Below are 24,700 nucleotides of genomic sequence, written 5' to 3' on the forward strand. Positions count from 1 at the left end.
TCAGCTCCAAACTAACAGAGGTACAACAAAAGACTTGTTGTTCTATTTGAGGTAGCCGTATAAAAGAAGTTTATTTGATTTGGATGTCACCTGGCAATGCCCTGGATGTCACTTGGCAATGCCCTATGTAATCCAGGAATTGTCAGGTCTTAAGGCTAGCTAGCTGATCCAAGCTATCTGAAAAAGTATTGTACGCAGAATGATTAGACTAAGCTATTGGTGAAATGATGTGAATGTTTGTTAATTATGTGTTACCAAGGCAATATACAGCCTTGAGGTCGACTGCTGCGCGAGTTTTTTAGATTTGAAATTGAATATTGATGCTTATTGACTATGAACTGTTTCTGTTGTTCGGCTTGGAGATGTCTGCACTTGTGAAAGTGGATACTCAAGGTTTGGTAAAGCGTCAGAGGCTGAGTGCAATCAAGACTGTGCAGGTAGTCTGGGAGAGAAATGTGGTGGAGCACTGGCTAACTCTGTCTACTCAACAATATGTATGTGTTAGGCATATTTTCAACACCACTTTGTCATTGTCTCCATTTATAGCCACTGTTTTACAACCTGAACTACATTTAAGACTGCTAAAGCTATAATAGTCATGAGTGACCTTGACACAGCTTGTATTCTGGAGAAGCAATACCCCACCACTGGTCCAATCTGAATTATCTTTTTTTATCTCATTTTAGATCTTTTTAATTTTGTTTGTGGATCTTTCAAGTCGAGTTTTTAGATTTGGTTTATAAATGAGCATTACTCTCTCTCTCCTCTCTCTCTTTCTCTCCTCTCTCTCTTTCTCTCTCCCTCTCTCTTCTCTCTCTCTTTCTCTCTCTCCTTTCTCTCTCTCTTTCTCTCTCCTCTCTCTCTCTCTTTCTCTCTCCTCTCTCTCTCTCCTCTTTCTCTCCTCTCTCTCTCTCTCATCTCTCCTTTCTCTCTCCTCTCTCTCTCCTCTCTCTTTCCTCTCTCTCTTTCTCTCTCTCTCTCATTTTCTCTCTCTCTTTTTAACTTGTAGCCCTAGTTTCAGTTTCTCAGTCATAAAATTTCCTACTTTTTCATAATATTATATCATTTTTAATCAAAGTAGGACTATTGTCATTTTTGTTAAAAATTGAAGCTTTGTGATATAAAGAAAAATGCAACAGTTAGACCACTAGCGGATTTTTAAATCCTCAAACATACATGTATTTACAGCTGATTGTCACTGATGTTATCTGGTTAGCCTCGAGCTAACTAGTCTTTGGTGCTTGCTGTAGCCTTAGAAGAGATTCTAAGACCTGCTACTAGTGTCATCACCCATGGCTTCCACACTTCAGACATGCCAAAGGTGCCCATCACTGACACCCTCATGTCAGCTCTTTATGCCTTTCAAGAGGCAGTTGACCAGCAGGTGCCTGACCCTTCTGTCAAAAGCATTGGCAGCTTTATCAACCAGGCAGCTTCCCTCACACAGGATGTCATTGGTAAGACTTACTTTATATTCTGACACTCAAGCGTGTGTATCACAATTTTCTGTGTTACAGCCAACAAAAGTATTATAGCGCAAACACTCTAGAATTTTTCAACAATCCAAAGCAAAAAGTTGGAATTTTTATTGCTTATGTTTTGGAGCATACGATTCAGTAGATGTAGAACCCTGTCTTGAGTCCAGTGTATAAAGACTGTTTTTTATCACAGTCACATCGTTTATAGATGGATAATGCAACACGCTGCTAGCTGTAAGAGAATTTAGGCTCTCATCTGTCAGCAACCTGGACTTATGGAGGTCTAAGCTTTTACTTGACCACACCAACTGTTTCAGCACTCGAAATGATAGCAAGTAATTTTCATTATGTATATATATATTTACTGTAATCGATAGCACAGTAAATATTACAGACAAATGCATGCAATCGTCAATCTTCTCTCTCTCCGCGCAGAAGGATAGCTGGCCTTTATATAGGGATCATACGATATAGGCTCCTCCGACTGTTGAGGGTTATACGACTGGATCATTGCAGTCACACCGGGCCGGCTAGGTTAAGCACCAATTCGTCCTTTAGTCTATTCAACTTCCATATAGCAAAAATTAGATATCAGAATTGTGCAGGTGCAATTACTTCCAAAATCAGTAGCAATTCATCTAATGATTTTTCAACTCATTACAAATTCTCATCCATATACAAGTCTGTCTCTGTTAGTAATGCTAAAATTTATCTCTTAAAATCATAGAAGGATCAGTGCAGTTCATGAATAGGAAAGAGATCTTACACATGTGTATGCTACAGATTTCCTTTGTTCCTTCTAATCATTGGAAGTACAAGATTATTTTTAATTTTATTATTTAGTCAGCTCTAGCTCTTCCATCTTGCAGACATGAAGATACCACTGGCTAATATGGCCACCTCTGGTGGGTTAAGCATGTCAAATGCTGTCTCCACTAGGCATTGGCTCTCAAGCTTATTTCCACCAGAGCTTCAACCATTTGCTGACACTATCAAGGAAGCGCATTCTTTTATAGAACAGGTCAGTTATTTACTTTCAGTTACCGACTCTCGACTACTGACTCTCAGTTACGGACTGTCAGCTACTGACTCTCAACTACTGACTCCCAGTTACTGACTCTCAGCTACTGACTCTCAACTACTGACTCTCAACTACTGACTCTCAGCTACTGACTCTCAACTACTGATTCTCAACTACTGACTCAACTACTGACTCTCAACTACTGACTCCACTACTGACTCTCAGCTACTGACTCTCAACTACTGACTCTCAGCTACTGACTCTCAACTACTGACTCTCAACTACTGACTCTCAGCTACTGACTCTCAGCTACTGACTCTCAACTACTGATTCTCAGCTACTGACTCTCAGCTACTGACTCTCAACTACTGATTCTCGGCTACTGATTCTCGGCTACTGACTCTCAGCTACTGACTTTCAACTACTGACTCAGTTACTGACTCTCAACTACTGACTCAACTACTGACTCAACTAATGACTCTCAGCTACTGACTCTCAACTACTGACTCTCAGCTACTGACTCTCAACTACTGACTCTCATCTACTGACTCTCAGCTACTGACTCTCAGCTACTGACTCTCAGCTACTGACTCTCAACTACTGACTCAGCTACTGACTCTCTGCTACTGACTCTCAGCTACTGACTCTCAGCTACTGACACTCATCTACTGACTCTCAGCTACTGACTCTCAGCTACTGACTCTCAACTACTGACTCTCAGCTACTGACTCTCAGCTACTGACTCTCAGCTACTGACTCTCAACTACTGACTCTCAACTACTGACTCTCAACTACTGACTCCTCAGCTACTGACTCTCAACTACTGACTCAACTACTGACTTTCAGCAACTGACTCTCAACTACTGACTCTCAGCTACTGACTCTCAACTACTGACTCTCATCTACTGACTCTCAGCTACTGACACTCATCTACTGACTCTCAGCTACTGACTCTCAGCTACTGACTCTCCACTACTGACTCTCAGCTACTGACTCAGCTACTGACTCTCAACTACTGACTCAGCTACTGACTCTCAGCTACTGACTCTCAACTACTGATTCTCGGCTACTGACTCTCAGCTACTGACCTTCAACTACTGACTCTCAGTTACTGACTCTCAACTACTGACTCTCAGCTACTGACTCTCAACTACTGACTCTCAGCTACTGACTCTCAGCTACTGACTCTCAGCTACTGACTCTCAACTACTGACTCAACTACTGACTCTCAGCTACTGACTCTCAACTACTGACTCTCAACTACTGACTCTCAACTACTGACTCTCAACTACTGACTCAACTACTGACTCTCAGCTACTGACTCTCAACTACTGACTCTCAGCTACTGACTCTCAACTACTGACTCTCAACTACTGACTCTCAGCTACTGACTCTCATCTACTGACTCTCAGCTACTGACTCTCAACTACTGACTCAACTACTGACTTTCAGCAACTGACTCTCAACTACTGACTCTCAGCTACTGACTCTCAACTACTGACTCTCAACTACTGACTCTCAGCTACTGACTCTCATCTACTGACTCTCAGCTACTGACACTCATCTACTGACTCTCAGCTACTGACTCTCAGCTACTGACTCTCCACTACTGACTCTCAGCTACTGACTCAGCTACTGACTCTCAACTACTGACTCAGCTACTGACTCTCAGCTACTGACTCTCAACTACTGATTCTCGGCTACTGACTCTCAGCTACTGACCTTCAACTACTGACTCTCAGTTACTGACTCTCAACTACTGACTCTCAGCTACTGACTCTCAACTACTGACTCTCAGCTACTGACTCTCAACTACTGACTCAACTACTGACTCTCAGCTACTGACTCTCAACTACTGACTCTCAGCTACTGACTCTCAACTACTGACTCTCAACTACTGACTCAACTACTGACTCTCAGCTACTGACTCTCAACTACTGACTCTCAGCTACTGACTCTCAACTACTGACTCTCAACTACTGACTCTCAGCTACTGACTCTCATCTACTGACTCTCAGCTACTGACTCTCAGCTACTGACGCTCATCTACTGACTCTCAACTACTGACTCTCAGCTACTGACTCTCATCTACTGACTCTCAGCTACGGACTCTCAGCTACTGACTCTCAGCTACTGACTCTCAGCTACTGACTCTCAGCTACTAAATCTTGGCTACTGACTCTCAGCATGCCTTGGATGCTAAGCTTATTGAATAAGCAAACTTCCTACTGGCAGGTTTATGCAATACTTTAGTCAGTTTTATACAGAATTTTGCGTAAAAAGAGGCAGATACTATTTTGTTGTGTCTGTCTATGATATTGTAAAAGGAAGCTATGAGAAACAAAGTCATGTCTGTATGTAATCACTTGCTGCCTGATAAAGAGATGCATCTCGATTAAAATCTAATACTTATACAATCTAATTTATAGAATTTATAGCGATTTAAAAGAGCTACTGTAACTTATTCCAAAAACCACATTGCTCTCTTTGGTGTGAGTTATGAAATAAAATTTAGAGCAGCTCACGGAAAGGGTCACAGAGAAAGTGTGAATAGTCCCAATATAGCACCCCTATTCATCCAGTGACAATGCTCTATCTCTGTTGCTCTCTTTCTCTCCCTCTATTTCTCTCTCTCTCTTCTCTCTATCTTTACCTCGCTATGTTTCTATTTTGCTATTACTCTATATCTCTATTTTGCTATTTTTCTATCTAGCTATCTTTCTATCTCAACCTCGCTATCTTTCTATTACTCTATCTTGCTATCTCTATATCTTGCTATCTCTATATCTCACTATTTCTCTATCTCGCATTTCTATACCTCTCTCATCACTGGAAACATTGCCACTTTCATAAAGTTGTAAAGCAAACTAGATTTTAAACACTAGTTCTAATTATAAACAGTTCATTTTGGTTCAATCAGCGTAAGTTTAACTGCATGTTATTTTCGCAATAATAGTTTATATCACAGCAAAGTACAAAAACAATAAGGTTAATGGAAGTATATGGGCACCATCTTGGGCCCATTTACACTTCCTCTGTAAAATTACTCTCTCTATGCATTGCTCTGGTGAAATAGTCTGATCTGAGAATCTTTTTTTAGAACTAGGGTTAGTGAGTTACTGTAACCCTAGTTTTAGTAGTTCTTAGTTTTCTCTCTTTAGGGTGTACAGAAGATTGAGGACTATGTTGAAGATGTTTCTGTAAAGTCTACTGTATGGTTGACAGCTGCTAAGGCTACGCTTCAGGTATTGAAGAGATACATAGATAATGGTCTCCAGTTCAACGGTATATCTGATTCTATCAAAGCTGGTAGGTAACCATGTTCATGATCAGCAGTGTTTTCTCAGCTGTCCAGTTGATCAGACTGTAATGTTTCTCAGCTTCCTTTGCAGCTTTCTCTCACAATTACGGGATTCTTATATTTTGCTAAGTTGAATAAGCCAATAGGTGGAAGCATTTTATTCTGATAGGTTAAACATTGTATGGTACAGTTCCATAAATATGAAACAAAATTCTCATCATATGCTCTTGTGTTGAAGTCAGTATTGTTCATCAGCTGTTACAGATAACGACGATTAATAGTTTAAACCTTGAAGAGCCTGCATGGCTGCATTTGATAATGTGAAGTTTAAAGCATTTGTGGTTACCTGGTTAACAAAAGATATGTGCAATGGCAGAACAGACAGAACAGCTTCTTCTTACTAAGTTTATTTATAAAATAAAGTTGCCCACTACTTTTTGGGTGTGTAAAACTGAATGATAAGACAGTTCTTAATTTCATATTTATTAGCTAGTAGTGGGCAGTAGTTTGAGATCGATGCTTGATCTTTTTACCAAACTGTTACACAGTTTTGCTATGAAAGTTTTCTATACACAGATCACATTATTATATCCTAGTACCCTGGCAGTTTAGTGCGCTGTGAGAAATAGTCAGGTGTAGTAACTAAACGTCGTAGAATTATCCCAGGTATCTAGTTGGTGCGGTTGTTAGGGTGTTGATGTGCTGTGCCGTAGTTGAGAGTTCGAATCCTGCATAATGCAATCTTTTCTCCCAACCTGCAACTGTGGTTTCGTATGAACATGGCTCATATTATAGTAAAGATTGATTTGCTCATAGTTGCTTTTAAAAAGATTAACAGTGGCTTAAAGATTAATAGTGGCTTAACAATTTTATAGAAGACTAAATCTGAGTGTATCTGAGAGTTGTTCCTAGAGTTAGGACTTTGTTCCTGTTTCTACTCTTGCGAATAATGTCAACTCATTAAGCATGAGCCTCATTTAGCAATGGACGCTGGTTGCTCATTACTCTTACTGATGTTCTTAGCGCAGCGGATGGTCTCTGCAAGTCGGTTCTGTGTTCCATTACTTTCCAAGAAAAAGGAAATCATGGCAAGCAACTTGAAGACTGTGTCCAGTTCTCTCATTGATGGACCACATGGCACCAAAAGGTTTATGAAGATGCTAAAAAGCCCGCTCTCCGCTTCTGCTGTCTCCATTTCTTCACTCTCTATTACTTCAAAGACATGGGAAGGTAACTCTTCTACTTGCTAAATATATTTTGATAGAATGAAGGTGAATCTAAGTTTTTTGTCATTTAATCAATGTTTACTGTTCTAGTCTACTGGTATCTCACAATACACTGTGCTAATCATTGCATTCTGAGCTGCTCCATCATCTGCAATTTTGATAGATAGGAGAATGTAAATGGTAGAGGAGACAACTGCGTGCACATTGAAGTAGTAGCTATGCTTTCTTGTGCAACTTAAACGTTGACTTGCAACAAAATTCACATTACAGTTATTTGGTATCAAAAGATTCACTATGTTTTACTCTGCTGTGTTGTAGGTGCAAAATATGTGGAAATGTGATTACAAGCTCTTTAAAGCTCAACAACGAACAGTTAATCGCCGCCATCACGAGACCGCCGTAGGTTAGAATCTCTTTCCAAAACGACTCAAATGGGACGTAGTTGTACAAAATGGCTTCAGTTTACACTTTCACGCAACCTCATTCGTCAAAATATTTTTACAAATATACATGTACTTCACACATTCACTAAAAACATGTCTATTGTTCTTACGCGTCTATTTTATCGTCATTGTAATGCTGTCACTTTCAACACTGATTTCCTATAACCTACCGTAAAAATTTGTTTAAATTTTCAACCTTAGCTCGAAGGAGTACATATCATTGTCTGATAAACATGACGAGCCTGTTGGTCACCTGTGATAATCGAAAAATGCTGCAGAAATTAATCACGAAGTATGGGTTACATGATCAGATTACGACTAGATGGTTAGACCAAGCCAAAACAAAACTGTAAAGTAGCGAGTATCCATATTTGATACAGGGTCTTTGGTAAAACCCGAAGTGTTTGTCATAAACTAGTGCTACGAAAAGTTTTATATTGAGCCTTTTATTGGCCTTTCAATATACGGGAGAACATCACGTGACTAAACAATAACCAAATGTAATGAATACGTCAAAGAAATAAACTGATTCCAATCTACAGCCACTTTTTCGTTTTTGAGCTTTTAAGAGCTTGTAATCAAATTTCCACATATTTTGCACCTACAACACAGCAGAGTAAGACAAGTGAATCTTTTGATACCAAATAACTGTAATGTGAATTTTGTTGCAAGTCAACCTTTAAGGAGGAGCTAGTCGATAGAGAAATAGAACTTAGGCGATTGCGGAGTGTTCAGAGGGGTTTGCGTGCTAAAGTATTTAGTTTACCTAGAACCCAAGCAAGGATCACATGCAGACTAACTACTTGCTAAGCATGTCTCTATTGTTACTCAAACTCAAAGAGATGGCGTCTTTTTATGCTCACATCTATCGTCAACTTATTACATTTTCTATTAGTCATTGCTGAATAAACTGCTTGACTTGGAAATTGATAGCTACAGCCGATTGCAAGTGAGTCTGGCGACAACTGGTGTCAGTAACATGTCGATTGTGTGACAGACAGTGTCAGTAACATGTCAGCTGCTACCGACAGGCAGTGTCAGTAACATGTCAGGTGTGAGACAGTGAGTGTCAGTAATGTCTCAACTGTGACAGACAGTGCCAGCAACATGTCAGCTGTGTGACAGACAGGGTCAGAAACATCTCAGCTATGTGACACTCAGTGTCAGTAATGTGTCAACTGTGTGACAGACAGCGTTAGTATCAAAGGCTGGTAAATGCAATAAAGCTGAGATGTCATTCACAATTGTACATATCCTTTTAGAGCCTTTATTACTGCCCTGCATGCATCAATATAAGCAAGTTTGGAGGCATATTTTCAGCATGCGGCAAATAAGTTATGTCGTTATATTGTCAATTTCTTTTGTAAATCCTACTCAAGTTTTCATTTCCAGGTTTTTGTTGTGTACTGCAGCCACTCTAACAGAAATATCAAATGGGTGGGAGAAGTTTGTGATGCAGAGCGGTGTCAAGCTCTATGGCCTAATATCTACCCAATATACCAACGCTTGCCCTACTAAGAACCCTAATAGTGTTGTTGGGAAGCGCTCTGCATGTAAGGTCAGGAGAATGTTAATTATAATAAGCATGGGCCAGTTGTAAGAGTGGGCATGGTACATTTTCAAACCATAGCTAGACAGGTTCTGTAAAAGATAACATTGCTGCTTCAACTGCCCAGCTGTATTTTTGCTTAGTTTAAATCTCAATATTTCTGTATCATAAACTTGCTGGACTGTATTGAACTAAACATACCTAGTTATGCCATGCTGAACTTAAAGTTGAACCGACCACGAACCAATGACCAGTGCTAAGAGTTGTTATTCTGATACCACTGGTTCATTGCCTTTACTTAAGCCAAAGCAAACAGTAAAAATACTAATTATTGAACAGCTATTATAGTTCAGCACATCAAAGTTGAAAAGTATAAGTTTATTCTGCTACATGCCGTGTAATGTTCTTTAACAAGAGATATATTAATTTGATTCGTTCAGAAGTAAAATTTAACATATTGGTTTATTTTTTAGGCATTAAAGAAAGTACACATCTATTCTAAAATTGAATATTTTGTCGAAGCTATGTTGTACCTAGTTTGCTTTGAAGGACTTCTTATCCACATATAATTTAGGAAGTCATGTTTTATTGTTCATGCTGGTGTAAATTTTACTTAGAAGGGTTGGTACCAAGGTCATATATTGTCAACAAAGAACTACCTTTTTATTTATTTTTTCCGCTAAAATAGGATTTTGTGCCCATGTTTTATAATTTGTTAAAGGGTAATATGTAAATTCAAGAACTCCGACTATGAATTTTTGAAATGGAAAAATCATTTCATATATTTACATTACCAGAAATTTACGCATGTTTGCTTCCAATTACATTTTAACAGATTTTACTGAAAATGATAGCAAGTATAGTCAGTTGTGAGCTCTGTGAACATTGAAATGTTTTAAAAATTAAATGAGTTACTCTCAGGAGCAGCAGGCATTACCAAGTCTCAATTCTCTGTCAATACACAGATAAAGGAGTTAGACTTGGTAGTGGAATGTCCATATAGAGTTAGTATCAAGTTAACCTCCAGGCTAGTGTTTGTGGAATCATACACAAGTCACTAGGAAATCTGGATAAACTGGATTTGGAAATGTGCTATTGTTCACACACACATTCTCCTAAAAACTAAAAGGTACGTCTTAGTTTAATCACAGCTAGCTAAAACTACTCCTTGCTGTTTATCTGTAACTGATTTATTGAATGAGTGTTGTTTGTCGCTGTTATAGTACCTTAAATGGCTTTAAGCTTTTGAGACAGCTAAGCTTCGCACTTAGTTTGTGCCTGACTCTAATAGCAATGACCTGCTTGCTAAAGTTTCCGGTTTTTCATTTAATATAACAGAAAATCCATTTGTATTTATAATCAAGCATAGAAATCAATGCTAACGCTTTTGTTAAGGTTTACCTGTAGTTGAGAAATAGTCAGTAAGCTGTTTATCTATAATTTAGATAAACAGTTATTAGAATTCATAAATTCGGCCTTTGAATTTTTAGCGTTTTTCTGTTATTTCTGTGAATTTGTTTACTTAATCGTGCAGCCGTTTGTTATTAAGCTCATAAGCAGAGAATACCATTCCTGTACCCATTAAACTACAATACAAGTGTGTAGCAGATATCAGATATACAAGTACTTTATCTGGCAAATTATGTACAGGGTAGCAATCATTTAGCGGTGGTTAGAACAGCTCTATGGGTTGTTTTATTGGTTATTTGAGAGACATCGACAATAGTACAGATGAAGTGAGACTAAAAACCACCATTTTATAAATAGTGCCTTAAAAAAGATTGTTTAAAGTAAATGTAGATGCATTATAAGACGCAATACAATATACACAAAGAATCAAAATGCAGTTTTGAAATTAGCTACTAATAATCTCCAACTAGCTCCAGATAATTGCTGGAATATTATATAAATTTAATAAAATACATGTTTTTTGTCTCTTGTTCCTGTGACTTGTAATGACTCTGTCCTTTATCCAATAGTTTGGTTGCGTTTTACCTTGACCTGTTGAGATATATTATCTGCTGTCGTACAGGAAGAAGGTGATCTAGACTTCTTTGACATGGTGCTAAGAATTGGTGAAAATGATGCCAAAAGAGACATGCGCAAGTTTCTTGAAGACAATGGAGTAGCTTCTAATACCTTCAAATGGACGAGTTGTGAGTGGAGAATTCAATTACTCTCATTGCTTGGTTAGACAGTGAGTGGTATAATGGCAGGGCTCAACCTCTCCAGTTTGTTACCTTTATTAAATTCTTATAGCATCTACTTAGTCTCAGAGTCATCATTTTGACAATGGTCAGTAATTAGTAAAAGTTGACCTAGTAGTCCACAATAATTTACATACAGTCAGTAGTCTTTGGTCAGTACTCCACAGTAGTCTATGATCAGTACCCCACAGTAGTTTATGGTCAGTACTCCACAGTAGTTTATAGTCAGTACTCCACAGTAGTCTATGATCAGTAGTTCACGGTAGTTTCTAGTCAGTAGTCCATAGTAGTTTATGGTCAGTACTCCACAGTAGTTTATGGTCAGTACTCCACAGTAGTTTATGGTCAGTAGTCCACAGTAGTTTATGGTCAGTACTCCACAGTATATGGTCAGTACTCCACAGTAGTTTATGGTCAGTAGTCCACAGTAGTTTATGGTCAGTACTCCACAGTATATGGTCAGTACTCCACAGTAGTTTATAGTCAGTAGTCCACAGTAGTTTATAGTCAGTAGTCCACAGTAGTCTATGGTCAGTAATCCACAGTCGTCTATGATCAGTACTCCACAGTAGTCTATGGTCAGTACTCCACAGTAGTCTATGTTTAGTACTCCACAATAGTTTATGGTCAGTAGTCCACAGTAGTTTATGATCAGTAGTCCACGGTAGTCTATGGTCAGTACTCCACAGTAGTCTATGATCAGTACTCCACAGTAGTTTATGGTCGGTACTCCACAGTAGTTTATAGTCAGTAGTCCACAGTAGTCTATGGTCAGTAATCCACAGTTGTCTATGGTCAGTACTCCACAGTAGTTTATGGTCGTTACTTCACCGTAGTTTATGGTCTGTAGTCCACAGTAGTTTATAGTCAGTATTTCGCACTAGTTTATGGTCAGTAGTCCACCATAGTTTATAGTCAGTAGTCCACAGTAGTTTATGGTCAGTATTTCAAAGTAGTTTATGGTCAGTACTCCACAGTAGTTTATGGTCAGTATTCTATAATAGTTTATGGTCAGTACTCCACAGTAGTTTATAGTCAGTAGTCCACAGTAGTTTATGGTCAGTATTTCAAAGTAGTTTATGGTCAGTACTCCACAGTAGTTTATGGTCAGTATTCTATAATAGTTTATGGTCAGTACTCCACAGTAGTTTATAGTCAGTAGTCCACAGTAGTTTATGATCAGTACTCCACAGTAGTCTATGGTCAGTACTCCACAGTAGTTTATGGTCAGTACACCACAGTAGTCTATGGTCGGTACTCCACAGTAGTTTAGGATCAGTAGTCCACAGTAGTCTATGGTCAGTACTCCACAGTAGTTTATAGTCAGTACTCCACAGTAGTCTATGGTCGTTACTCCACAGTAGGTTATGGTCAATACTCCACAGTAGTTTATAGTCAGTAGGCCCTACTAGTTTATGGTCAGTACTCCACAGTAGTTTATGGTCAATACTCCACAGTAGTTTATAGTCAGTAGGCCCTACTAGTTTATGGTCAGTACTCCACAGTAGTTTATGGTCAGTAGACTTTCAGCCAGCACAATGTAAGGGTTGTCATTACTCCGCTATTCATTACCTTCCCTTAGTCACTGTATTCTCATATATAAATTTTACAGTTGATTTTCAAGAAAGAATTTACTAATAATGCATCTTTTCATTTACAGTTGTTGGTCTTTTTATTCATCCTCCTATCTACTGTGAAACGTTCCATTTCATTACAATATTATAAATGTGCAGATAGACTGGTGCTGTACTTGTTTCTAGTCATTTGTTTCTTTTTGTGTTTTAAGGTGACGACTGTAGGATTTACTGTAAGGCTTTTAATTGCGCCTCTAACACCAGTGTAAATGAGTCTACAGAAAGCAAGACATCCATATCTTATCCCAACATTTATCAGCTGTCTAGCTAGCACTAAAAGACTTGGTCAATCAAATGCAGCACTTTCTTTAAAATAAACAACTGTTTCATTGTAGATAAAAACAAACTGGCTAGTATCTTGGGAGACTTTGAGGGAATACCGAAATCTATAGCAGACTCGGACCTTGCCAGCCCGGCATCACTCAAACAACTCCAGGATGTATTCAAGAACCAGCAACTTTTCCAGAGCTGTGTACGCCAGTTGTCAGCAATGATAGACGCTGCCTGCTACAGAACCTCTACTCCTGATGAGTCAAAAGTCAGCGCTCTCACGTGCTGATTCTCTTCGTTACATAGTAGCTGAAGGACTGGAGACCCCTCTTACAAATACCTTGTGTTCCGTGAGCTTCTAGAAACTGTGATTAGTTTTTTTAATGAGAACTTGTTGTGATTGGCCAATTTCATATGATGTGTATGCTATTTATGAGCTGGGGCAATCTTTATAAATACATTATTCTCTATTATATTCCCTTTATACAATATATGGTTTGCACTCTCTTTCCTCAACAACACTAGTCACAAAGTTTTAGTTGTGGTTTATCCACCATACTGGTATCCTGTACATGTTCCTATGTGCCATAACACTTTACTCTCATACCACTTTCACTACACCTGCTACCTGTTGTCTTTAGGAAAAGCTTTTGTCTCATACCACATTCACTACACCTGCTACCTGTTGTCTTTCGAAAAAGCTTTTGTCCTTATTTAGGTGGCTCTGGCCTCTTTGTTGCAAGAGATAGGCTGTGGCTATTGGCCTATTACTACATTTTTACAAGTATCATTATTTTTATTAAATTTATTAAATTGCGCAGCGTGTGACTGCTAAGGATATTACATACCTATGACATCTCAAACATCTTAAACTGTCTGGGCTACTTTATGTATGTAGTAAACCAACATGACATACCACTATATGGCTACGCATCTTATGATGTGACTCATCTCTACAGCTATATATTAATAGAAATTCCCCTGTCATACAGCCCACGACCTGATAATGGAATAAGTGATAATGGAAAAAAAAATGGCAGTGCTGGTTGTTGAAAAAGTAGTTGTCAGCAGGAATTGGCAGAGTATAGTGTAAATGAAAGTTGTTCGAGATGACATAAAATGAATTTGAGGGAGCACGACTTCAAAAAGGAGCAAATAACAATTTCAACAAATATAGATAAGTTAGATAAGTTCAGCGTTCTGTTAAAGGTCACGCAATCTAGTCTCCTCTCTGTTATGTTGTAGGATTTGGTCATTGATAGCTAATCGAGTGATGCGCTTCCTAGCGAAATTGTTAACAAGTAAGTCATTAATGTTTCGAACTCGAGAGAGAGAGCAACAAACGATATTCCAGTGGTCATTTCGTGGTGTCCTATATCAATGACAGCCTTAGCCATGGTAAGACCTTGACTCTTGTGTATTGTCAAACCCTATGCTAGATCGAGAGGAATGCCTGTGCGACTAAGAGTGGCATGGCTAGCAGTCCAAGTATGTTAGATAGGTGTAACTAGAAAACTGTTGGGGTGTTCGGGAAGAAACGTTAAACTAGTGTAATCCGGAAATATGCAGACAATGAAAGCGGGTAATGCAGGTGGACCTTGATTTGCACAGTGTATAATACGCAAGACAGTACCAATTGAACCATTGACTAATCCCTTCTCAACCCAAAGATTTGCTCTAAGCATAACTCGCGAACCGACTGATAGAAATCCAGTGCGTTGAAGACCGCATGCAAGATTAGAAGATGCCAAGTGAGCATTGCGGCCAGCGTGTTTTGATTTAATCTACTTTACACCTAATCTACTACTATCTCAAACCTATGTTTTACAACAATAAAATAAATATTAATTAAAGCTGTAGGCCTAACCTACTGTAATGTATGTAATTTAACAACAACAATAAGGAAATATGTTTATTATAACTCTGAAATGCAAAAGTAGAAGTTAAATGGCAAGCTACTGTGTACTATACACAGTTTGAAAGTTGGTTGTGTTGAATGTAGAATGGTTTTGATAGCGATCTTTAACAGAAAGCAAGTATGAGCGTTTACGCGTCTGGAAGTTTTCAGCAAACTGGAGCAAAATAAAAAAATGTTCTCGTCATAAAGGGGCATTGTAGTTCGGCCCTAGCTTGTACATAAGTTGTAAAGAATTTCGGCTAAAATGACAAACGAGCGGAGCAAAGTTTGAGAGTTTTTATGATAAATGCATGTGCACACAACTTACGAAAATTATTCATCAACAACGTCGCAAACCCTTGTATCGAAATATCATCAACAAATTTAACAATTATTTTGTAGAGCCGTTAAAGTATAATAGCGATACAAAACACATATAAACCTATTTAAATATGTTACCAAGTCTTTGAAAGGTTACCGCAATATCTTAAAACTAACCCATATGATCGGATTATACATAAATAGACAGATTAATTCGGCCGAAAATTGCCACAAAACGCTTAAAAAGCTTGGTTTAATAATAGTTAAGACCAGCCTACAATACGCCAATAAAGCCGTGCGACAGATAGTAGAACTACATGTATTTAGCAGTGCGCATTTCATGAGAAAACCGTGGTCATTTCACCAGTCTATGGGCATTGTTTACTTGTAATCAAATTTATTCGAAGGTTTCTGTAATAAATGTAGACCATTTGAGGCATAGACCGATTTACAGGTACGATATTGTGGTACACAGTTTATCAGCCTATGTTTTTTTGTCCAATCACCGAAGGTTTCATTAAATTATTTAAAACATTAGCCGAAATTCTTTACAATTTCTCTTTCTATCCCTCTCTCCCTCTCTCTCTCCCTCTCTCATCCTCTCTTTCTCCCTCTCGCCCTCTCTCTCAAAAATCCATGACAGTTTTTGCATAGATTTTGTGTCGCTTTGCAGATGGCGCAAACTTTGTAAAAGTTTGCGCCATCTGCAAGGCAGAAGCAGAAAAAATTTGCAAGCTAAAATGAGCTTTGTTGCTCGCAACTTTTTATCGAAAGCTTCATGCTTGTGAAATATGGAAACAGCACTTGATTAGGATGCCCTAGAATATGCCATGCAATATATTCCTGTTTAAGCATTTTCATACGTTCTGATTTTTTTTAGCAGTTCCGAATGCACCGCTATGATTTCTGACGCAAAAATCTTTATATTTTTTTAACAAAGTACTTTTGTTAGTCTGTAAAATGTGAATGTCTATTAAAACGCTTATTGCACGGTAACTCTATATGCACACAATCCCAAATCTGCATCATCCGCATCATAGAATCAGTGAATATTAGTCAGCAACCACAACATGTAGATGACAAGATAGTCAAGTGGGGCAGCTTGCTATCTACCGTGAGTCTGAGCATCTGGTCAGATAGCGAAGGTATCATGCACTTAACTGGCGAAATGCTTGCCATATGGTATAATTGAGGAGCTAACGGCTTCAGTCTCTGGAGAACTGTCTCCTCAACTACGAGCAGTTCACAACATGTACCGTTCAGACATCTATTTCCTGTTCTTCCTCCTTGCCAGCATTCAAGGTTAGTATTTTCTTACTAATTGAAAGGTAGCAATGCAGACTCATGATTCTGGTGTAGATGCTGGCATAGCAGTCTGTTCGTCTGCAGATTCATGACTCTGGTGTGGATGTTGCTACAACGGTCTGTACACCTGCAGACTGACTCATGATTCTGGTGTGAATATTGGTACAACAGTCTGTACACCTGCAGACTTACTCATGATTCTGGTGTGGATGCTGGCATAGCAGTCTGTACGCCTGCAGACTCAAGACTCTGGTGTGGTTGTTGCCACAACAGTCTATCTGTCTACTTGAATATACAAGATATTTTGATGTTTTTATTCGTATATAGTAACATTTTTAAGCAGTGACTTTAAAGGTTGATTTGCAACAAAATTTACATTACAGTTATTTGGTATCAAAAGGTTACCCATGTCTTACTCTGCTGTGTGGTAGGTGCAAAATATGTAGAAATGTGATTACAAGCTCTTAAAAGCTCAAACACTAGCAGTTAATCAGAGCCATCACGAAAATGCCTTAGGTTGGAATCCCTTTATTTCGATGACGTACTCAACTCAAAGTAATTATTGTTGTGACACGTGATGATATCACGTAAATTGAAAGGCCAATAAAAGGCTCAATATAAACTGTCTTCTAGCACTAGTTTATGACAAACACTTCCGGTTTTACCGAAAAGCCCTTATCAAATATAAATGCTCACTACTTTTCAGTTTCGTTTCAGCTAGGTCTAATCATCTAGGCGTAATTTGATCATGTGACCCATACTTCTTGCCAAATGGCTCGAACAATTTCTGCAGCATTTTTCGACTATCACATGTGACCAACAGGCTCCTCATGTTTATCAGAGAATGATATGCACTCTTTCGAGCTAAGATTAAAAAATTAAAATAATTTTAGGCTAGGTTTTGAGATATCAGTGCTCAAAGTGACAGCATTACAATGATGATGAAATAGATGCGTAAGGACAATAGACATGGTTTTTTTAATGTGTGAAGTATATTTGTGAAAATATTTCGACGAATGAGCTTGCATGAAAGTGTAAACAGAAGCACATCTGTTCAACTACGTTCCATTTGATCCGTTTTTGAGAGGGATTCCAACTTGCGGCGTTTTTGTGATGACTGCAATTAACTGTTCGTTTTTGAGCTTTTAAGAGCTTGTAATCATATTTCCAAATATTTGCACCTACAACACAACAGAGTAAAACATGGTGAATCTTTTGATACCAAATAACTGTAATATGAATTTTGTTGCAAGTCAACCTTCAAGGTTTCACTTCATAATAAGGTCAATAGGCTCCCGGAGCCCATAAAATCAGAAGGGCATAGCAGTCGACTGAATAGTTTTGGTCATCAGTTATGTAATAGTAGAACTAATATATGTAGTGAGAACTGTTAACAGTGTTGTTACTATGTTCTTATTCAACAGAAGTGCGTAGCAGGACATTCTCTGGTTGCTTCATGCAGCCAGCCAATGCTACAAAACATCCTCATACATCCTCCCTTGGCTTTGGCTATAAGATTGGCTTGAGTGTCGGCCATGACACTGTTCAGAAATGCATCGATCACTGCACTCTCGAGTCGATAAAATACGCAGTTGTTGAAACAGTGAGTCCTATCTAAAATATATTTCTCTAGCTGATATAAGGACATATATATTTTTTATAAACTAATATATTACCCATCTCATTGATAAAACTTTGGCTTCTACAACAATAATACAGCAAGTTCTTATGAGTAGATGGCAGTTGATAAATTTTAGTTGACCAAAAATCTCTTACCGCTGTTATTGCCACGTGGAGAACTGTCCACTCAACTACGAGCAGTTCACAGTATGTACCATTCTGACATTTATTACATGTTCTTATTTGCTAGCATTCAAGGTTAGTATTTTTTCACTAGTTGAAAGCTAGCAATGAGGACTTATGACTCTGTTGAGGATGTTGGCACCGCAGTCTGTACGTCTGCAGACATTGATATATACCTAACTACTATCCTAACAGAAATAGCAAGCGGATATGAGTATAGCTATTCACTCTTTGGACGATTGCTCTGTTATGACCGATTATACAAGAGCAGTGATAATTGCCATCCTATATTATTATCAGCATACAGTTATTATATAAGCAGTAAAAATGCTATTTTGAAGTTTCTTCCTGTGACTTTTATAGTTCATCATCTTTTAGTATGCAATGATGATTATTTTCCAGGAAGGAACGGAGTTATTTTGCTATTGTGGTTCTGAGAGAGCATTTAAGAGATTGGGGACACCGTTTGCTATAGACCCTAGTACTCCCTGCCACAATAGCCTCTGGTCTTTAATTACTTATGTAGCTCAAGGTTAGTCGTTTGCTATAGACCCTTGTACTCCCTGTCACAATAGCCTCTGGTCTTTAATTACTTATGTAGCTACCGGTTAGTCGTTTGCTATAGACCCTAGTACTCCCTGCTACAATAGCCTCTGGTCTTTAATTACTTATGTAGCTCAAGGTTGGTGAAAACGATTGGATTAGATTTTATTATGTGTTGAGATTTCTTAGATGTCTTGCGGATAGACCTCTTTTCTGTTGAATTCATAGTGAGTCTGTGGTGTGGTATAACTGATGTAGTGTTTTATTCAATGCTTTTGTGCCTATATCCGGACTGTTACATCTGAAGGTGAGGGCATGCAAGTAAAAATAGCTTGTCATCATTTGCTACAGGCGATGTTAGCTCGCAGTATATTGGCTGCTACAATGAAGTCTCTGACCCATTAAACATGGCTTCAAATGCGAACAAATGGATAGATTGGTGGGATATGTCACCCGCCAAATGTATCAATTACTGTGCCCTGAATGGAGCATCATACGCAAACCTTAGAGTGAGTCGTTTTCTCTTTTATTTTATGTAGAATTGGAAAGGAAATAACAGCAAAGCGAAGGGCTGCTGTCTTGGATTGTTTGACATACGCATTGTACATTCATATTTGTGTATGCCAAGTTTGTGAAGATAGATATTCGTAAGAAGAGGTATACAGAATCTGAGATGGAGCCAGCAACCATGTTTTATGTTATTTCTTTGCCAGCAACTTTGCAACTTTTGTGGTTATCTCTTTCTATTTTTTACCGGTAACTTACTACAGCATATGAGGTTCTGTGTGTTTTTTCTTGATGAGAAACTGCCATTTGGTCTCAGAGGTTTATAATGATAGCCTTGAAGCGCTCAGGTCATAGATGTCAAGGTCAGAGCGTGGCTCGATGCCAAACTCACTCGATGTGGTTATTTCAGTTATGTATCTGCCTTGATACTTTTCTTGCAGTGCCATATGATATTTTGAGTTAACAAGACATTAACGATAGACGCAGTCTACAATTTAGAAAACATACCTAAAAGCTTTTATGTTTATCATAAATTACTTTAGACCCTCATTTTTCTTGTCATAAAACCTGTCGGTGGGCATATTTGACTGTTTACTCAAAGACACAATTATTCTCTTGTTAAAAACTTTATATCTCAGCCAATAAACTTGAGGGAATCTCATACAACTTTAATGAAAATATTTTCATAAAACTCATTTTAATGTTCTTGAGTTGTGAGCACTGAATATCAGTCAGTACCAGAGTTTCAGTTTAGACCCAGGTTTCATTACAAAAACACAAGTTAAGAGAAGTGACTTTAATTTCTTGTGATATATAGAGACCGCTATCGTTAGAGAATCTCTTCTATTGTAGGAAGGAGACGCGTGTACATGTGGATACAGTTATGCTAAGCATGGCCAGGCAGCAGAGGCTTCTTGTGATACGCCATGCACCGGCAGCGCTGGAGAGAGGTGTGGAGGGGCTTTAGTCAACTCTGTATATTCCACCCTTGGTATGTATTTATTTGCACATTATCAAACACTAATCTTGTCTATTTGTCTTATCATAAAGATTAGGCAAACAAGTGAAAAGTGCAAAAGAAAGAACAAAGTTTCAGTATAAAAGGAAATTAGCTTATAAAAGAAACATGGGGACACAATTACAGAAGGTTGGAAAAAACAAAGAACGAGTTATAACAGAATAATTAAGCAAAACAGAAAAAATGGAAAAAATAGATTGAAGAAAATGCTTTCTTAATTGGTGATTAATTTCTTAATTGTTGATTGACATTCATCAGATGTGAACCGCAATATCTGGCTTTTATGATTTTATCTGCAGCGTAATTGTTTGGGCATTCAGCTCTGTGTTTCCTTAAATTATGTTCCGTAATACATTTTTCATTAACATGAAACCTTCGCTTCTGTTGAAACACCCACAGAAGAGGCAAGTTCATTGCTCAGATGTAATATGTAAATTGCTTGTCTCATATAAATCATAGTTCAGCATTTCAGGAAATCACGGTTCAGCATTCTAGGAAGTCACAGTTCAGCGTTTCAAGAAATCCTTAAACCTGTCATGGGTTTTTTTGCCTGAAAAACCTATTCGGACAGCACTCAAAGCATTGTTTTTGCATGCAGTTATATGACTGGCCTTAAACGCATGGAACAGCCTTAAAGCCTTAGATAAGATGAGGAAGAGATAATCATCCGAAAGACGTTGTTAGTAAAAATTCAATACTCGTATGTCCATTTCCAGATTTGTTAAAGAACCATTATATACACGTCATATTTGTATTTCTTGTGCAGGTCAAGCTGACGCAGTAATGAATCACACTGCACCCATCATCCTGAAATCCCAGACATTCCCAGCAGTCCTTGTCCCTCAGACTCAGGAGCTCATGCAAAAAATGCTGAGTATCCAGGAAGAGGTCAAGCTCAAGCTGCCAATCAAAGACATTGAGATTTTAAAGCAACATTTAGACATGGCAAGCGGATTTATCCAATACATTTTGGGTGAGTTTTTCAGTCCTTGATATCTCCACAGCACAGAGTTTGCAACAATGATAAATCTTTTGCTTTGAGGCCATCACTAAGCATTTAGCTGGGTGTCTAACCGCAGTTTGTTGTACTGTACAGTTTAGATGCTTTTCATAAAAAATTATTTCTATGAATTCATCCAATCTGTCCGAGTTCTGGCATAGCACACATGGGCGAAGTATTAACTAGACCGCGCCCATAGTTTTGTGTTTTTTACTAATATGCTGGCAGTTCCGTGCGCCATGAGAGTTTGCCATGTGTAATAACTGTGTGCATAATTATTCCATGATGCAGTTAGGTGATCGAGTGATGCAGTTGGCAGAGCACCTAGTTGGGAATCTGGATATTCGGGTCTGGTTCCTGTGTGTCGCAATCTTTTTTTCTAACACTCTTAGAGAGACTTCGGACAGATGGACGGACGGACATACATTTTACTATAGTAAAGACTAGATGAATGTCCGGCTTTGCAAGAGTATTAAAAACAGCTTACAAAGAGTGGCAGATAATGTAGTTGCCATTGGCTCATTTGAGTAAGCAAGTATACACATTGCTAAACCTTCTAATAAGAACTGTGAGAGCAAGCTTTAGTGATGTTGCATGTAACGCAGAGTCACTATGCGTATTTTAACCCAGATAATGATTCATATCGTCTAATGAATCCATTGCAACTCATGCAGCCTAATGGGTTAGCTCATTGCCTTGTGAACGGGAGGTTTAGAGATCAAATCTTGTGCGATATGGATTTTTTATTGCCAGATTTTCGTCGCTATCGCCGGACAAACACCAAACGATGATAGACGACGAAGACAACTTTTTGAGGTTTATATATATATAGATTATTATATTGAGGTGTATGAAGAATTTCACTGCCGATCAGGTTACCTTGCTATCACCACAAAAAGCAACAACTATATTTCATGTTTTAAAAATTTTTTTAAAGTTGACCAGTGATAACTCATTAAGTCTTTCAGGTTTTTTACCCTGATTACCCATCTATAATTCAAGCCAATAAGTGTTTGATAAGGTTTACACGCAATTTTGCTCTATTATGCAACATTTACGGAAGATGTTAGAGCTTTCCTCTTATGTACCGGCTGATGTAAAATTTATTTCCTATTGTTTGTGTCATTTGTTGTTTGAAGTTACCTCGCGAGCATAAAACACAGTATCCTAGCCGTTTACTGTTTGTAGATATGCAGGCGCCTCTGAATGCGATGCAGACTGCAGTTGGTTTATCTCTCTCTAGCGAAGTGAAATCATGGCTGCCACAGCAGTTTCCAAAAGAACTACAGCAATTTGTCGATGTAGTGAAACGGTCACAAACATTTATGAACACAGTGAGTATACATACAAACATTACAGTCAGAAGTTATGAGACCATCTCACATTTTAAGAGACAAATGCCGGTAGTGATGATTTACTGCCTTAATTTTACTAGAAACCACCACAAACCATATATATACCATAAGATGCAAAATTCTCTAACAATTAATATGGAGCAAGTTTCTAACAAGCAGCGACTGGCAATGAATTTTTTCAATGAAATTGCGGATGTAACTGACCTTGACAAAAACTAAAAGGTACCCAGTCAATGTGCATTGTATTATCAACTAATTAATTTTGTAATACTATTACAACATAATTTGAACATCTTTTGTAACAATTGGTGGCCCTGAAAAGGGCATTGGGGTGTGTAAAGTGGCTAAATATAATGTGACACTGATTCCATCACCTCTGCTATAAAATGAGCTGAAAGGCTTCTGCTTTATTTTGCTAGAATAGAGAGAGATTTCTGCATTTAATGATGTACAATATGTGGTGATTACAGGATTAAAATTGCACCAGCAAGGGTGCCGAGATGAACGACGGTGTGAATTATTGGGTGGTCTCACAATTTCTGACAGCACTATCTTAGATTGAAACCACAAACTTAGAATCTTCTAGAAAGTTTAAAATCAAACTGATATTTATAAAAGTTAGTGTTATAATGTTATCTACTGTTATAACACGTACTGTAGTTAATGATCAGTTCAACAACATTTCTTTGCCATGGACTGTCCTGACTATTGCAGAATGTTGCACAAGTGACAAACTTCGTCAATCAATTTAGTGCAAATGGACCTCAGCTTAAAGTCGCTATCAGTCAAGGTCTTCTCTCACTTAATAGCTATATCAGTTATGGAATACTGTCGGAAGGTATCGATCGGACATACAAACTAGGCAAGTCTGCATATTTTTAAAAGCCAATTTCCAAAATGAAGCTCATCTATTAATTGGCATTTTTAGTTGGACTGCTCCGATCACGGGTTCTCTACGCTACTTTTTAGTTGGGCTGCTCCGATCACGGGTTCTCTAAGCTACCTTTTTAATTGGATCGCTCCGATCACGGGTTCTCTAAACTACCTTTTTAGTTGGATCGCTCCAATCACAGGTTTTCTACACTACCTTTTTAGTTAGACTGCTCCGATCACGAGTTCTCTAAGCTACCATTTTCGTTGGATCGCTCTGATCACGGGTTCTCTAAGCTACCTTTTTAGTTGGACTGCTCCGATCACAGGTTCTCTAAGCTACCTTTTTAATTGGATCGCTCCGATCACAGATTTTCTTCGCTACCTTTTTAGCGTTAGGTTTCTAAGCAACCATTTTAGTTGGATCGCTCCGATCACGGGTTCTCTAAGCTACCTTTTTAGTTGGATAGCTCAGACCACGGGGTTTCTAAGCTACCTTTTAGACCCTCTTTAAAGGTAGATTGTTTGTTTTTCAACAGCCCGAGTACACTTGACGGTTGCAGTCCTGTAACAGAAGAAATTTGGTTTGCGTTAGATATTTCCTATAACCTAACTACATACGTACAATTTTCATGTACCGACTAGGTAGGGAGTGAAAGTTAACCCTGACTCTTACATTACATAGAATCGGGGTTAACCATTGCTAGCTGCTCCATTATTTCTACTTATTTAATTAAGGAAGTTACAGTTGCTAGGAGTATACAGCTGTATATATAGGGCTGCTGATACAGCTGTATACATAGGGCTGCTAATACAGTTGTATATATAGGGCTGCTATTACAGCTATATATATATATACATGTATATATATATATATATAAATTGTTTCTTTTTTTGAAAAATTGTTTCCATATACTATATAGAGCTGCTAATAGAGCTGTATATATAGGGC

The 24,700-nt window shown here is 38.2% G+C and overlaps 1 protein-coding gene across 1 annotated transcript; it reads left to right on the forward strand.

The window, feature by feature from the left end:
• Positions 1 to 336: 336 nt before the first annotated feature.
• Positions 337 to 14,050, forward strand: LOC137393557 (uncharacterized). The gene is made up of 8 exons (XM_068080159.1): positions 337 to 494; positions 1,251 to 1,457; positions 2,348 to 2,499; positions 5,661 to 5,808; positions 6,824 to 7,030; positions 8,882 to 9,027; positions 11,051 to 11,174; positions 13,195 to 14,050. The coding sequence occupies exons 2-8, from the start codon at positions 1,313 to 1,315 to the stop codon at positions 13,416 to 13,418; spliced, it is 1,146 nt and encodes a 381-aa protein (XP_067936260.1). The 5' UTR covers positions 337 to 494; positions 1,251 to 1,312; the 3' UTR covers positions 13,419 to 14,050.
• Positions 14,051 to 24,700: the final 10,650 nt, after the last annotated feature.

This window comes from Watersipora subatra, chromosome 4 (assembly GCF_963576615.1).
Source record: "Watersipora subatra chromosome 4, tzWatSuba1.1, whole genome shotgun sequence".
Classification (NCBI taxonomy): domain Eukaryota; kingdom Metazoa; phylum Bryozoa; class Gymnolaemata; order Cheilostomatida; family Watersiporidae; genus Watersipora; species Watersipora subatra.